The 18,519-nt window shown below is 32.6% G+C and overlaps 1 protein-coding gene across 1 annotated transcript; it reads left to right on the top strand.

Moving 5' to 3' along the window:
- The first annotated feature begins 16,489 nt into the window (after positions 1–16,489).
- Positions 16,490–17,174, top strand: LOC127083829 (uncharacterized protein At5g65660). The gene is made up of 2 exons (XM_051024166.1): positions 16,490–16,763; positions 16,884–17,174. Exons 1-2 carry the CDS (start codon positions 16,548–16,550, stop codon positions 17,016–17,018), a joined length of 351 nt encoding a protein of 116 aa, XP_050880123.1. The 5' UTR covers positions 16,490–16,547; the 3' UTR covers positions 17,019–17,174.
- The last annotated feature ends 1,345 nt before the right edge of the window (positions 17,175–18,519 follow it).

An 18,519-nucleotide genomic window follows, 5' to 3' on the forward strand; every position in this document is an offset into this window, starting at 1 on the left:
ATCCAATTATTGGCACTCTTATCTGTTTCTATTCAACAAATGTTTTGCATGTTTTGATTAAGAAAATATCATTGTTTTAAACGATCAAATTTTTTATAATTTGTTTTAAACAAAATGAACATTCACAATGACGAAAGGATACTTAGGAGATCCTCAGTGCTCTCCCAAGGGTGGTACGATCCCCAACAGGGTAAGATTTTTGTCCATATTCCTGGCATAACTGTATCTCCTCCCTCTAGAACCCCTTGTGGTTTATCCTACCAAGTGGATTGCTTGTTGAGAGTCACCTCTCTTCCCTTCAGCAGAGTAGCAATCTTTCTTCCTCAGCAGCTTGGATCTCTTTGGGCAAGAGCGGTATTTGGTGGTTGATCCCGATAAATCCTTTATCTCCTCGGATAGATTCCCCAGTAGAGTTGTTGGTGTGGTGGACCTTGTCTGTGATAACTCTCGTCCCCAGCTGGAATGATTGATGATTCATCCCTTACAGAGTTCTTTGCTTCCTGGTATCTCTGATCCCCAGCAGATTGGATACTCTTCGGTGAACTTGGCTTTCTCTCTTGAGATGTAGTACCGGGTGGTTAATTCCTGGACCTGGTTGTGTTAGATATGTGTGTCTGTCAGCATACATCATACATAAACCACGCATATTCATGCATAATTATAACATTCAGGTATTCATGTTGCATTCTTTGCCATATATCGTTGTTTGTTGTCTCCTGCTATTTGGTGATATACTTCCCCAAGCAGACGTGTGTGTCTGATCTCTCCATATAGAGTCAGCTCCATAAGCAGAAAGCGTCTATCCTTTCTTCCATATTCCCCACGGGTTATATCCTCGTGGATGTTGATTGTTTTTGTTCCTTCCCAACACATATACTGGGATGGTTTTCCCCATTAAGTTATATCCTCACCGGAACAAGTCTTGATTTGGTGTGCCTATCTAGTTTGATCCTAGATCGGTCTCTTGAGACTCTTTTCCTGTTTCCCTGTGGTAAATGAATAATCGCTCAATAATTAGTAATTATTATCCCGGCGGAGTCTATGGTTCTCTACCCTCATACCGGTAGTTGTAAGTCATATTTCTGTGGTCTACTACCCAGTAACCGGTAGTTGTAAACCCCATTTTGTCCCCGTGCAGAGTTAAACCTTGATTGTTGTTCATCCTAACCGATGACGGGTACTCTTTTTTGTGGTTCTCTACCCTCATACCGGTAGATGTAATTCCCTCCTCGTTGGTTATCTTTATACAAAATTCGATATTGACATTCCTTAATTTTTTAGTATACCACCCAGTAACCGGTGATATATCTCTTGGATAATTGCTCTAATTACGCAATTTATCCCCAGCGGGTCATCTCTCGTCTATCTTGTTGTTGTTAGTAACGATTGTTCCTCCCCTGAATTGGTCATCATTATATACCTAGTTTCGGTATCCCGATGCCTTTTCTTTTCGGTCGATTTATCCTTTATTAACCCAGTAACCGGTTGTGGATAATCGTCCATGCGAGTATATTATCTACGTTCTGACGGTAATAGATAGTATATCTCATGCACTCTTTGGTCGAAGCCTTTTGTTCTTCCCCAGTTGAGTAAGATTCGTACCCCCTTTTCGGAGTCGAATGTCCATCCCATAATCGAGTTTGCTTTTAGCCCTCTTTTTGGATGATGAGTGTTTTGGGAATATTCCCTAATTCACGCCTTGATTGGTCATCATTATATACCTAGTTTCGGTATCCTGATGCCTTTTCTTTTCGGTCGATTTATCCTTTATTAACCCAGTAACCGGTTGTGGATAATCGTCCATGCGAGCATATTATCTACGTTCTGACGATAATAGATAGTATATCTCATGCACTCTTTGGTCGAAGCTTTTGTTCTTCCCCAGTCGAGTAAGATTCGTACCCCCTTTACGGAGTCGAATATCCATCCTATCATCGAGTTTGCTTTTAGCCCTCTTTTGGATGATGAGTGTTTTGGGAATATTCCCCAATTCACACATTAGTTGGTCACCTATTATATGCCCAGTAACCGGTATCCCTGGTGTTCCCTCCTCTCTGCTCCCTATTATGACTTTTTATCCTCTATGGAGTCAGATTTTCCTGAGTTGAGATATACCTTTTTAGGTCTTCCTCAGATGATTTGGTTGATTGATATCTCTCACCCTTATACCGATCTTAGATATTCCTTCTTCCCGAGCATGTTGTATCTCACCCTCATACCGGCGATCAGATCACATGTCTCCTTGAGCTTATTACCCCGTAACCAGTAATACCTCGTCTTGCTGCTTCCCCAGGAGTGTCCTTTTAGGCATCCCCAGCGAAGTCCCTTAGTGGATTGTTTTCATCCGGATTTTTATCCGAAGTATCCGTTGTGGATAGTTTTTGCTGTATTGGCATATTCCCCAATAAATGCACCTTTGAGTCAGCTCGGGTCTTTCCATTGGATATTTTCACTTTGGAATTCTGTTCCCCAAGCGTTGAGTCGTGACATGCTCACGCATTTTATTCCCTCTCCTATCCCCATAAGAGTCCCCAGAGTCTCTGTCCCATTGAGTGTATTTCTCATATGGATTGTCAGTTTCTCTGGATGTCTTTTCTTCTTTGTGGACACATATCCCCACAGAGTTCGTACTATTTGCATACATACATCTGCATCATGAGGTCTCTTAGGGACCAAAATTTGTCTCTTTGTTATTATTTAAGCCCATTCTACCTCGTCGAGACGAAGATTTTATCCTTCACTTCTCCGGCTAGAATGACCTTAAATAGGGGCATCTGTAAGACCCTAATTTTGACCCTAAGATCCCTCATGGCATCATAACATTGCATTTGCACAGCCTCAAGGATCATGAGCATCTTGGTTCCCTTTGCCTTTGGGTGGGACTCCTTGTGATTGGTTTGAGATCACCAAGCATGTTGAATTATACATCATTGTTTCTCCTACTTTTGTTTACTAAAAAAAAACGAAATAAATAAATAAATAAAATATAACAAATTTTTTTTGGACTTTGGCCTCTCTCATTTGAGCCCACAGGTCCACAAAAACCAGGTTATAAATTCAGAGTTTCAGTGAAACAAAAGGACATGTCATTCCTATTACCCTGGCAGGAAAAAGAAAGTGAGAGAAGAGCTAACAGAGTTCAGAGCAACCTCCAGAGGCTGAAGGGAACTCATCGGCAAAGAACCAATTCCCTCTCATATAAACCCTCAGATTGCTCTGCAAACCTCACGGGTGCAACTCAATTTCAATCGATCCTCCCCAATCAGGTATGCCCTATTTCCACTACTTTATATTTTCAACCTGAAATTTTTTGATACCCTTTTAATGTATGTGTTTGAAAAGAGGTTTAGGCCTCCTACCCTTGGTTGCTTTTTGTGAATTTTAATGGCATGATTCATGTGGTTACATTTTGATTTAGGGGCAACTCTTGATTACCCTATCTTGTTTCTCTAACCTGTTTGTTGAGTTTTTTTTGTGAGGGCTCACATGACTCTTGCAGAGATGGCCTGGTGTTCCACTTTATTTGTGGGATACCCCCTAGAAGTTTATTCCGATTATCTGTGCTTAATGGCTTGAGATATTTGTTTGTGACTGCTTATTCCAAAGGATGAGAGCTACTTGGATCATCAATATGATCTCAAGAGGGAAACTCCTAATGTGGTTTTATTTTCTTTTCCCTTATCTCTTGTATGTTTAGTAATTTAACCCTTTTTTTCCCCATTCTAACCCAAGCCAAAACTTTTTGTGCAAACAATAACTTTTGTTTTCAACATTAGAAACCTAAGCCTTATGCTTTTGATTTTCAAAACTAATTTTTCATAACACTTATTCTGAATTGAACCTTATAATCCACTTTAACCATATTTTTGTAAATACTTTTAATTGGTAAATATAACCCATTCAAATACTTTTTGTGGTTTGAATGGCCACCTTCTTAATCAAACCCTTTTTTTTATAACCATTAGCTATTAGGTTTGAATTATCCTTGAGGTAGATATAATACTCACCTTTATCCTTAGTGATGGACAATGAGTGTTCCCATGCTTATTATAGGGTTAACCCCTCACTAGCATGTTGAAGCTATCCTCACATGGTGGATTTGTGGTTTTAGGTTGAGTTTTCTCCCTTTGATAACAAAAGACCTTAAGGTTTTTGGACCAATCAATTCACCAACTTTTTTTTTGAATTTTTTTACCTCGAACTACGAGGTTTTGATCCTAATCTTTTTTTAAAGATGGTACGTAGGCAATGAGTTCATCCATTCAAACACAAAATGTAAATAAATTTGTATATTCTTTTCTCATCCCTTCAATCATGTTTGCACAAATAAATTTTCACAAAAAAAAACAACAACCTTACAACAAATGTGAAAAGGGCTCCCTAGGAGTACCTAGGATGTTTTGGGTGCCTAACAGCTTCCCATTGCATAACCAACCCCCTTACCCAGATCTTTGACATTTTTACTAGTTTTTGATTCGATAAAACTTTTAGGTTTTTGTTCGCTTTCTAACCATTCCTTTGGATAAATAGAAGTGCGGTGGCGACTCGACTTGTATGGTTTTAGTCAATATCTCTAATGGTAACGAATACCCCGCTACAATCTTCAACCTTGTGCAAAACTCATATCTCACCTAAACATAATGTTTCCCAATCCCGCAGAATCAAGATATGTGCTCCGGTTACGATGCTGATCAGAAATTCAACACGAATTCTCTGAACAGAAATTAATCACACAACGCGTCACCGTTCCACTCATGTTTCTCGTGGTGTTTCCCTATGGATCTGAACCAGAGCTCTAGATACCAATTGTTGGTGCACAAGATGATAAAGATAAGTGATAAACAAGAGAGAGAAGAAAGAATAATAACAAACTTCCACTGCTCATAAAACGGTTACACCACTGCACACAGACACTATAAAAAAGGAATTAAAGATGTTATTTGTTAACACCACTCACTTGGTTAAAGACAAGTGAGATTTAATAAGAAATACTAAAATACCCTTTAACAAACTTTGTCTAGAATTTTTTGAAAATATGATTTAATTCTAACAACTTCATTACTTCATCACCTATATATGGTTCCTTAACGGAAAAGTGGCGCCGTCTGTGGAAATCGATTATCGATTCCTACCATTTTCCATGAAAAAACACTATCCCTTCACTGAAGATTCAGATAAGTAACCTTCTTCTCACGAATCATCGATCTCTTTCTTGAACAAATCAAATATCTAACTTGCAAAGTCATAGTGACCTCAAAGATTACTAGATCTGCAACTCAACATCACACCACTACTACGATCTCTGAAGCTAATTGGGTTCCACCTCATCCTACGATACAAGATGATCCAGCTCTATGGAACTTGTCGTATCCTAAATTTTCCCCACCATTCATATGCTTTCTAGTGCCACTTTATTTGGAATAAGTAAGATTACACAATTGATAAAAAAACATGTGTAAGGAGTTACAAAGGAGATGACTTGAGTTCAATTCCCACTCTCCCCAGTTTTAGAGTTTTCTCCATTTTATGTTTTATTTTATGGTTAAAATTGAACCTTTTTATTTTTTATTTTTTATTTTTGAATTTTTTATTATTTTATTTTTCTAATTATTATATTATTGATTTTTTTTTATAATGTTTTTTAGTCTAAAAATCAAAGAAAATCAATATAAAATCAAAATCAATCAAATTTTTTTCTTCTTCTTATTAGTTTATTTTTATTATTATTTATCAAATTCTAAATAAGAAAAATCAATTGCTATTACATTTCACTAAAGCCATGAATAAATCTAGATTCATTGGCTTAGCCTTTAAGAAATAGATAAAATCAGGTCAAATGAAATCATTCCAAAAATAGACAAATCTCATTCAATGTTTTGACCTAATTCTTATCTATAAATAGCACAAATTTTCTACACTTTTTTTCCATCCACAATTACAATCCACTATCCTAAAGTTGTCCATTATCCTAAAGTTGTTGCTCTTCACATCGAAGAAGAACAATATTAAAACCCTAATCTAACCTTCAGTCATCCCTGCAATCCAAATTCGAGTAGGCAATCCCTACAACCAATGAAAAACAAGAAGAGGAGTCAAAACAATCCAAACGAATGAGAAATAAGAATGAAGAAAGTAGAGTTCCTCCCCCGATAACTTTTGGGCTGATAATTTTTCTTTTTTTTATCCTTGATATTGTGTTATGTTGTATGATGTAGTTTCCAGTAAATAAAAATAAAAACTCACATAAATTTCTCTTTATGCATAGTAACTAGTAACCAATAGAAACCATAATACTATTTGAAACAATAAATCATTAATTTTTAAACAATTTTTTTGTCATGTTTCTTAAAATCAATATCATGTAATAATCCAACCTCAACAAAAAATTATAACCCTTTTCCAACTAACAATTTCATAACTTTTTTTTAATGAAAAAAACATACCATTCTCTAATCAAATTCAAGCCAAAAACATATCAATTTTTAACCAAAACTATAAAATTTTCAAAATCAATTTAAATAAGTTTTTTAGTCAATCTTTTTAATTATTATCATAAGGCTTTTTTTTTTTTTTAAAATAATCAATTTTTAAAATCAACTTTTTTACTAAAATCATAAAGCAAATCTTTTTTTTATCAATTTTTTAAAATAATTTTTAAAAAAAAACTCTTTTAACTAATTACATGAAACAAATTTTTACAGAAAAAAAAACATAAATACAATTTTTATACTAATGATAAATCAACCTTTAGTAAAAATCAAATAACCAGAATCAAATCTTTTTTTAAAACAAAAACATCATAGTTTTTTTTAAAAATTAAATCCATGCTTATCTGAACACAAAATTCAAGAAAAATTCTCCTTTCAAAATAACTCCACATTTTTATATTTTTTATGTGGTTATAATGATAATTATGGTTATGTTTTTAGGTTGGTTCATTGACCTTTTGTTTTGCATGTTTATATCCCTAATATATCTTCTCAAATTTAATTAAGTTATTAAGATATTTAATCTAGTTTAATATAAAATAGAAAAAAAAAGTAATGATTAAGTAGGATTGTTATTTAACAATTAATTAATGTAAATATGATTAATTAGAAATGATTTAATAATTAATTAGCTTTATTATAATTATATATATTTTTCTTATAATTAACATAATAAAATACAAAAAATATATAATTGATTAATATTAATTAATTAATGTTTAGATTAGGATAATTTTAAGATTAATTTTAGGATAATAATAGGGTTAACATTAGGATAGTGATTAGGGTTAATTAGGTTAGTTAGAATGATTAATTGATAGAGCAATAATTAAATAGAAATATTAAAAATAAAATATTAAATAATTCTCTTTACATGTTTCACTAACTTGTTCGATTATTCAAATATATATATATATATATATATATATATATATATATATATATATATATATATATATATATATATATATATTACTTCACACTAAATTCTAAATCAAATTAATCATATCATTTTTACAATCAATCATAATCCATCTAAAATCAACTATCAAACACATTCAAATAAATTGATCTTTGCCCTTGTGCATAAAGACATTTTTAATCAAATTTTTCTCCGTCCCCGATGCATTAAGAACTTTAAAAAAACTAACAAAAACAAACCCACAAACATTTTTAAGACGAACTACGATGCTCTGATCTTTCATATTACTTGAGGATACGTAAGTATAGAGTTGTAACACTCTAACGAGTACAATAACCAAAAACATTTTCTTTCTCCCTTTTTTCAACATTTTCTATTAATAACAAAATAATTCCTTGTAAATAAAAAAATTAAGCAAGAATAAGTAGAAAAACAAAATTTCCTTAGACAAACACATTAACCCTAGAATTAGAGGAGGATTCCATTGAGTACAATGGAAGTGAGTGGTGTCAAATATCTTTCCCTTGTTTAACCGACTTTCGAACCTTAGTCTCTCACCATTAACTTTAGGTTTTATCATTATTTCCATGTTCCTTAGGGAAAAATAAGGGATGATGGTGACTTTGTAATTTTCCAACTACGACTGAAATCTCAATCTGTTCTTGCGTAACTAGGTTTTGTTCCTTCAAGAGTCAATCAGAGAATGTTTCGGCCCTTCTTTTTTCCAACCTCTACAACAAATTTTTCCAGGGCCAAACTTTGAAGAAACGTCCTTCGTAACCGTTAGTTATGAAGGTTGAAAAATATTTGATTAAAAACAAAAATCATTTTGAAAATAAGAGTTTGAAAACATTTTATCAAAAACGTTTGACTAAGCAGTCGAAATTTAAGGTAAAGAAATTAAGCGAAAAATAAAAGAGATAAGGGAAGAGAGATAACACCATAGATTTATATAGGTTTGATCTTAAAGAAGTGACTTACCCATCTCCTGATAATTTTGTGTATAAGTGTCTACAATTGCATCTTGGGCAGACCCTTCGCGATAATGATGGACACATTGGCCTCCTTGGTTCAACTCAAATTGAAGTATCGCAATGTCCACGACAAGTTGGTAATGATATGATTTGACCTTTGTGGAGCACAGAGGATACATAAAGCTTTGTAATACAACCAAAAGGGGAAAAACAATGAGAAAGTGATAAAAACTGAGGTTAGTTATGGGATACCGTACCAGTACACTCAGAGGATAATAAGGAGCGATTATATATATATATATATATATATATATATATATATATATATATATATATATATATATATATATATATATATATATATATATATATAAAATTAATCATCACACCAACATCAAATACATCTAAATTTTAAAAGAAAGAGAAGAAAAATGTACCTTAAATGGATGAATAAATTAAACTACTACACATATTAGCTTTGAAGCTCTTTACTACGAAATTCAGTATATGAAACACATAAAATATAGAATAAAAATTGTCAATAGATGAATGTAAATTGAAAAAAAAAATAAAAAAAAACTTTAAATTAAAAGTGAAAATTTACCTTAGAAATGATGTGTTAGTTGAAGGCTTGATGGATGAAGAAAACGAGATTGAGGGATTGAAGGCTGGAAAATGGAATGGAAGTGGAGCATTCTAAAATATTTATGGATGAATTTGCGACGGGGGACCCCTCACAATCCAAATGGTCATAATTGGCTAGGGGATGCCCCTTGCAAATGATTGTACCCAGCAAACGAATCTTTAAAGCAATGACACCCTGAACGGTGATTTGACCAAATGGAAGATGAATCTCAAAACTGCGATGGGGCACCCCTCGCAAAATGAACAATAATAATTAACTAGGATTTACCCCTCGCAAAAACACACATTTTTATGCCCAATAAAATAAATTAATGGCTCCATTTCCCTATTTGATGGGTGAACCCTCATAATGCTCAATTTAAAAATTTCAAAATTCCCTCCATAGAATCTGGGAGGGAGAACCCCACACAATGATTTCTTTCTTCTGTTTTCTGCGTTGTAAAGGGTTTAACTTCAAGCAAGTATTAGTTTTGATGAGAAATTAAGACACAATAACATACCAATACGCAGCGGATATAAAATTCTCCACACTTGTAGGAACCTTGAGAATCAACAACAAATATAAGACGATAAATCGAACAGATAAGGACACAAAAGAACATCAATATTTTAACGTGGAAAATCCCTCAATGTGAGAGTAAAAACCACGAGTCGTCCAGACCAAAGAAATAGCTCCAATATAATCAATCAAGGGTACAAGAGAGTCTTAAAGTGATTCACAAACTACAAAATCACAAGGCAAACCATCTTACAAATAATAATAAAAAAGCTGAAAAATTATCCAAATTTGCATCTTCAGTGCGAAGCAAATATCTCTCACCTTAGACCTTGTTTTGAAATTCCGAATAGTCAAAATTTAGATATAGATGTTGCGAACCTGCCCTTCAAATTTGAGCTTATCTGACAGATAACAAATCCAGGATCGTCGATTTAGTGAGATTGGTTATAGAAAAACAGAAATAAGTTTCTCTCCTCTTTTATCTCTTTTAAATACTTATTTTTTCTCTATCTATGTCAAACTTAAATTGATTCTCTCCACTTAAATATGTGAGATAATTTGGTTAATCATTATTGGGTCTTTCTCCATATAAGAAGGGATCCCAAACCCAACAAATCTCTTCCTTACAACTATGTGAAGGAAATCTCCAAACCGACGATATCACAACAAGCTTCAAATTTCTCTTTTGGTAATGCTTTAGTCATCATATCATAACCATTATCATCTGTATGAACTTTAGCTAACTCCAAAAACTTAAAATGTGTTTGGACCTATTATGAAAAGTCATACTCATACCAAGATTAATAATGCTTTAACTATCAATAAATAACACATATTTTCCTTGAACAAAACCAAGCTCATGCAAAAATTTCTTCATCCACAGTAACTCTTTGCATGTTTCATTAATGGCAATAAACTCAGCCTTTATAGTAGACAATGCTATAAACTTTTGCAATCTAGACTGCCACGCCATAACTCCCCCTGCAAATTTAATCATGTACCCGAAGTGAACTTTCTGAAATCAATGTCTCCAGCAATATCAGAGTCAGAGGACCCCATTAGAGTAGCCATATCTCTTCCAAAGTAAAGCCTCATAGAAGTAGTACCACGAAGATACCTTAAAATCCATTTTACAACATTCCAATGCTCTCTACCTAGATTTAACTAAAATCTTTTGACTGTACCAACATGTGGTATATCTGGTATTGTACACACCATTACATACATCAAACTACCCACAAGAGACGCATAAGGAACAAATTTCATATCAAACGATTCATCTTCACTTGAAGGACTTTGATTAGAACTCAAATTGAAATGAGTAGCAAGAAAAGTGCTTACCGCCTTACAACTTTCCATTTTGAATCTTTGCAGCACTCTTTCGGTATAATGTTCTTGTGACATCCAAATTTTCTTCTCTTTTTTGTCATGTATAATCCTAATGCCAGTAATCTATTTAGCTGCTCCCATGTCTTTCATGGAAAATCATTCCCCTTGCTTCTTTAACATGTTAATTTTAGAAATACTTTTCTCTATAATAAGCATATCATTAACATATAACAATAAGATAATGAAGTCATCATTAGAAAATTTTCTAACAAAGACGCAAAACTATTAAGTAGTCTTCTGGTATCCTTGATCACGCATAACATACTCAAACTTCTGAACCACTGCCTTAAAGCTTGCTTCAACCCATATAAACTCTTTCTCGATCTACACACATGATTTTCTTTTCCTTTAACTTGAAAACCATCGGGTTGTTTCATGTAGATCTCTTCCTCCAGATCACCATGAAGGAAATTTATTTTCACATCCATTTGCTCAACCTCTAAATTAAGAGTAGCAGCCAAACTCAACACAGTTCTAATTGATGACATATTTACAACAGGTGAGAAAATATCATTAAAATCAATACCCATTATTTGAAAAAACCTTTTACCCATAATCTGACTTTATATCTTGGAGACTTTGAGTTACTCTCATGTTTAACTATATAAATCCACTTGTTTTCCAAATCTCTTTTGCCTTTCTGCATCTTTACTAAATCATATGTGTGATTATCATGGAGTGATTTCATCTCATCATGCATTGCATCCAACCACTTTTGATTTTCATCACTTTCCATGGCCTCTTGAAAACACTCAGGCTCACCCTCATCAGTCAAGGTCACACACTCATCAAAATTATACCTTGTAGAAGGTCTTCTCTTCCCCTTATGCCTCATATGTTGAACTTGAGATGATTCTGGAGCTTCACCAAGATTTTCATCCTGTGTATATCGCTCACCCCTTCACTATCATTAGTTTGAATATTTACCTCATCTCCAAGTTGTTGATCGTCAACATAATCATGCAACTCACCATTATGATCATCACCACCAATATCATCCATATTATGACTAGGTAATTGAATTGGATCAACATTAGACAAACTGATATCTTTTTTGGGTGTAGCCTTCTCTACCTTATCAATATCTTCAATAGTTTGGTATTCCATGAACACCACATCGCAACTTCAGGTAAGCTTCTTTCCTATATGATCACACAACCTATAACCAAACTTATCTTGCCCATAGTCGATAAAGATGCATTATTTTGACTTTGCATCCAACTTGGATCTTTCATCCTTTGGAATATGCACAAAATCTTTACAATCAAAGACTCTCAAATGATCAAACTTGACATTATTTCCAAACTAAATTTTTGTATGGAACTTCACTGTTCAAAGAAATAGTAGGAGTGATATTAAGAACATGCACTGCCAATAATGATAAGGCAACTTAGCTTTAGAGAGCATACACCTTACTCTCTCAATTTGTGTTCGATTCATCCTTCCTGCTAAATTATTCAATTGAGGAGTTTTAGAAGAATTTTTTCATGTGAAATACCATACTGCTTGCAATAGGAGTCAAATGGTCCATAATACTCCCCACCATTGTCTAAACGAACACATTTAAGCTTCTAGCTTATCTTCCTCTCAACCAAAACATGAAATTCTTTAAACTTTTCCAACACTTGGTCTTTTGTCTTTAAGGAATAATCCCATAGTTTCCTAGAGTATTCATCAATAAAGGTAACAAAATAAAGTGCACCACTAAATATATAATGTACCAATTGAAGCAACTTTGACTTCCTTGAGGGATAACTTCTCTTGAAATATACTCTAGTCTATTTACCAGCCATGCAATGAGAACACTTCTCCAAATGTGCGTTCTTTAATCTGGAAGAACATCTTTTTTCACCAAAACATTCAGCCCCTTTTCATTAAAATGACTAAGTCTTTGGTGCCTCAAAGATGCTTCCATGTCGATGGCATTCACATTGTCCCTAGCAACCAAAACTTTTGTCTTATACAATTTAGAAAACTTTTCCCCTCTAGCCACAACCAAGTTACCTTTGTTGAGTTTCCACTTTCCAGAATCAAAGTAATTGTAATAGCCATAATCATCAAGCATATGCCCAAAGATCAAATTAAAGAAGACATCTGAAGCATGTTTGACACCTCTAAGAAATAATTGCATTCCCATGTTGGTTTGCATGCAAACATCACCAATATCAATTACCTTATATACACCATCATTACCCATCTTCAACACTCCAAAATCACCAGAAGTATAAGATGTGAAGAAACCCTTATTTGGTGTAACATGCAATGTAACACCACTATCAACTATCCACATGCTCTCGTTTGATACAAGATTAACAGACTCATGGTCACGGAGAATAACAAGATCATCACCAGTAGCACTAGTAACACGTTTATCATCATGATCTTGATGGTCTATTTGTTTAGACTTAACCTTATTGCCTTTGTTATCTCTTTTCCACTGATAGCAATACTTTTGTACGTGACATGTTTTGTGACAATAATGACACTCCATGTTCTTGTATCGTGGCTTGGACTTGCTTATGCTATTCTCTCAACCACCTTTCGGTTCTTTTTTATGACTTCTCCCACTATTTTCACTGACAAATACCTTAGATTGAGATGAAGAATCATGTGTCTTCCTTCTCATATCCTCATTAAGAATACCACCCTTAGCCGTTTCCAAAGAAACAACACCTCTATGAGCAAAACTTGTGATAAAAACCTGAAATGTCTCCCAAGACTCTGGTAAAGATAACAATATAAATAATCCCAAAAGTTCATCATCAAATTTGATACTCATTCCTGACATTTATTCAAGGAGCCCTTAAAATTCACTCAAATGATCTGAAATAGAAGTCCCATCCTTATACTTCAAACTTATAAAGCTATTCAACAAGAACAATTTATTATTCCATGATTTATAATCATACAAGGACTTTATCTTCTCCCACAAAGTTTGTGCATGTGTCTTAGTAGCAATATGATTATAAACATTATCTTCTACATATTGTCGAATAAAACCACATACATGTTGATGTTCAAACTCTCATTCTTCATCAGACACAGAATTCACCTTTGTGGAACTAAAAACTAGTATATGTAATTTCTTCACAAATACTAAGTTTTTCATCTTACCCTTCCATAAATGGTAATTAGAACCATTCAACAATACTATCTTCATCTTTGTATTTAACTCCATCATTCAAACAAGTAAAATAACCCTTAACTAGGCTCTGATACCACTATGATGGGAAATTAAGACACAATAACAGATCAATACGCAACAAATATAAAATTCTCCACACTTGTAGGAACCTTGAGGATGAACAACAAATTATTTGATGGCAAATCGAACAAATAAATACACAAAAAACACATGATATTTTAACGTGGAAAACTCCTTAATATGAGAGTAAAACCCACGAGTCGTCCAAATCAAAGAAATAGCTTCACTATAATCAATTAAGGATACAATAGAGTCTTAAAGTGATTCATAAACTAGTGGTAACAACCACAAATCACAAAGCAAACTATCTTACAAATAAGAATAAAAAAGTTGAAATTACCCAAATATGTTGCTTCAGTAAAAAGCAGATATCTCTCAGCTCAAACCTTGTTTTAAAATTCTGATTGGTTTAAAGTTAGACACAGATGTTGCGAACCTACCCTCCAACTTTGAGCTCGATCTGACAGTTAACGAGTCCAGGATTGTCGATTTAGTGAGACTAGTTACAGAAAAACGGGAATAGATTTCTCTCATTTTTTCAATTTTGAATCCTTATTATTTTCTTTCTATTTCTCTCAAACATAAATTGACTCTCTCTTCTTAAATAAGTGAGACATATAGACTAATCATATTTAAATATTTCTCCACATAAAAAAAGTCAAAACCCAACAAATTTAGGGAGGGGCTTTACCCTGACATTTACCCTGTGACAAAACAATATATTTATCGTAGTGCCACTCATATTATATAAAACCACTTTATAACTACATTTAATTATTCATTAACTTAAGCGTTTAAGTGCTACCCTATAAATGCATCCCTCCTCATTGTATCAAAAGTGTAAGGATAATGCTAACTTATATCCTAGGAGCACAAAATAAGACACCCATTTGTAAAAAGTTTGTATTGAAAAAATCAATTATAAATTTAATTTTATATCTTTATTAAAATCAATACACAATTTCCAATACAATTATTTTCTTTAGTTCTTATTTTGTGCCCATAAGACACAATTTAACATTACCCAAAGTTTAATCCATCTCAAAAAAAAAAAACTGATTTGTAGCCTGTGTACTCCATTCCATGAATTCTTCATCTATCTCTATCTCTATCTCTAATTCCTTTATAGAACCACTCTTTTACCTCTAATTCCAAAGAAACTCATTTGTGGCATGCTAGGACGACCGTATTATGGTTACCTCTATGCAAGCATGTCTAAGCTTGAATAATGAGTTATGAAAAATAGAGTTCCATTTATATTTTTGAAAAAATAAACAAATAAAAAATTGAGAAGGAAGTGGATCCTCTCCAATTTATTCTCTCATGCTTTCTCTCATGTGCAAGTATGTACCGTTAGATTAATTCAATGGTTAAAAAACAACGAAGAGAAACAAATATTATTTAAAGAAGAAAGAGAAATATTTACCAATTTTAATTTTCTTTAATTTTCATTTATTTATTTAATATTTAAGATACAAAAATGATTACACAAACATAAATTTTCTTTAATTTTTGTGGTATTAGTTTTACAACAATCAACCCAACTAAATATTTTAAAATTAATTCAATAAGATCAAAATAATGATCTTTTTCATTTTTCATAAAAATTAAAAATTTAATAAAATTTAGAATCTATCTTAAATACTATAAAAAAAATTATGTGTGAAAAATAATAGTTGATATATTATAATTTTTTGTTTGTTTTATTTTTATGTAAACAATATGAAATAAAGACATTAGTTTTATTCTTTAACCACAAATACGTATTTTGTATATAATTTTTATAATAATAATAATTTTAATTTAACAATATTATAAAATATTAAATTTAATTATTTTTTACTTACATACATTTATCCTATGGATTTTAAAATAAATAATTATTATTTTGATTATTTTGATTTTTATTAAATATAAAAATTAATTCAATTAATTGATTAAATATTCTAATTATTATTAAATAAAAATATATATTTAATAAAAGATATTATAATAAAAAAATGTACCTAGCAAAAATTATATGAGTGTTGTTGTCTTTTTAACCATATTTGGTATTTTTTAATTAAAAAAAATAGTATAAAAAAAACTACAATTAACCATAAAAGGAAACAAACCTTTGGCACATGAGAGATGGCAGTAGGGGATCCGTTTCCAATTGAGAATGATACGTAAACCTAAAAATATGATTGTCCTTGTTATGAATAAAACAAATTTTGCCGTACAAAAAGGAAAATGTACCTCCACTTGACTCACTTGTCAAACTCCACTCACTAGTTCTGAGTGCGCACCATCATCATCAACAACAGTCCAATAAACTAAAGACCAAATTCTGTTACGCTTTTCACAGTGTTATTAAATAAACCACGTTCTTTGTAACGTTTCATTCATTCAGGTAAAATGAGAGTCAAAACAACATATCATAAACATGGTTATTGAAGACACACCATACATTGGGTTCCCATTAGGTTTAGCTCTTCTTGTTTCTTTCTTATTCTTCTTTTGTTGTTTCTTTTCTTGTTGTTTATATTGGGACAAACTTCAATTTCTATTTCCATCTTCTGTGGTTAATGTTATCAACCCACAACCTCGTATACAATCACACTTTGCTTCCTCTAACAATAAACCCGGGTTTCCTGTTTTGGTAATAATCACTTCACTTTATTTCTATTTTTTTAAGGATGAAAAACTAAATAAAAGTTTGTAACATTTTTGTTTTGTGTTGAAACTAATGTTGTTTGTTCGTTATTGTTGTTGTGTTTAGATTATGAAGCAGAACCATGGTCGAAGCTTTCCTGTGTTGATGCCGGGAGATAAGGTTCCGAAATTCATAGCCATGGCAAGTGCATGTAAGCCTCCGAAGGATGAAAATATCACAATTCATGTGCAGAATGAGTAGTTAGAATTAGAAATTTATTGAAGAAAAAAAATCCATATATGTGTTTTTCAAATGATATTATGAAACTTTTCCAACCTTACTTATGTTGGATCTGGTTCCTATAGATTATTCACTTCCTCCTGTATGTCAACTACACCCTCTTTATTATCTCTTAAATTATGGCACAGTAAGATGCTTAATGATTTGTTTGGTTGGGGAGAGAAAATAGAGAAGAAAAAAAGTAGATGAAAAAAAAGTGAAAAAAGAGAGAAAGAATGAAAAAAGTGAAGTAGATTTTGTTGAGAAAAAGCAATTGTGAGTTAAGTGTTGAGAAATAAAGTGTGGGAAAGTCTCATATTGATTAGAAAAATGGAGACTTGAGTATTTGTAAGTGAGAGAACTCATACACCTATCAGTTTAAAGTTTTGGTGAATATGTGGTGTGTCTCTTACAAGGTGTGTTATTCATAAATAAAGAGTCCTAAATGTAAAAATGCTTCCTCATGTTGACCATCCAAATGAATTGATGATCCAACAGTGTTATAAAAAACCTTTGGTTTGGGTGAGTGTTGCCCTATCGATGACGAATATTTTGTTAACTTTCGCACGACCGAATTATTTGTCAAGGATTTGTTACTTTTGCGCAGCTATAAAAATTGGAAAATTTCTCAAACTCATTCAAACACTTTTGTTGTATTAGACTCGATTATTTAAAAATCTACGCTCTGGTACCGATACATATCCTTTCAGACTATGATCGGTACCTGAGAACTCTTTACTTTTGTACAAGAGTTGGAATGCATGGACTCAAGTATTAAAATAAATACGAACAAAAGACCCTTGTAATAAATTTATGATGGATCATGCGAATAATCATGAGATAAGCCCCATGACCCTTAGTTCCTAGTGGCCTACTCATTCATGGTGAGGAAAAACACAATCAAATTAGTATTTATAATCGAAATTATAGTAAGCAATTGAAATAGAATAACAATTGTATTGAAAACGATAAAAAAAATATGATTGAATAAATCTTGATCCAATGCTCAAATAGAGACTTGAGTATAAAGAGAATAAAATTAGTAGAAACTTAGAGAAAATAAAACTTGGATTCCTAACTCAAGACTAATTGTGACTTTTATATAAAATTCTAAACTTGGACTAATATCTCACCGATTAATAGCCATTACATAAAAAAAATATAAAATATAAACATTCAAAAATTCAAAAATAGAGGAAATCGATCCGAAAAAGGAAACAAATAAATGGACAACTCGTCTTACTGCTACGGCTTGTAGCAACTACTACGGGTGACTCTAGTAGGTCTTTGGTCTTTGTACTGGCGCATCAAAATGAAGGAAACCCTAGGGCTTGGCTGCTACGGTCCGTAGCAGCTGAAACAATCGCCCCTAGCAGCACTTTGGATTTTTCTACTTGGATTTTGCAACTTTTGACATTTTCTCGCATTTTGTTGATTTTTGTTTCTCTTTCGTCCCGTGTACTTATTAAAACCTGAAAATAGC

Source organism: Lathyrus oleraceus, chromosome 5 (assembly GCF_024323335.1).
Source record: "Lathyrus oleraceus cultivar Zhongwan6 chromosome 5, CAAS_Psat_ZW6_1.0, whole genome shotgun sequence".
Lineage (NCBI taxonomy): Eukaryota > Viridiplantae > Streptophyta > Magnoliopsida > Fabales > Fabaceae > Lathyrus > Lathyrus oleraceus.

Coding starts and splice junctions, on each gene's coding strand:
- LOC127083829 (XM_051024166.1), top strand. CDS start 16,548: ATGGTTATTGAAGACACACCATACATTGGGTTCCCATTAGGTTTAGCT. Junction 16,764..16,883: donor AACCCGGGTTTCCTGTTTTG/GTAATAATCACT, acceptor TGTTGTGTTTAG/ATTATGAAGCAGAACCATGG.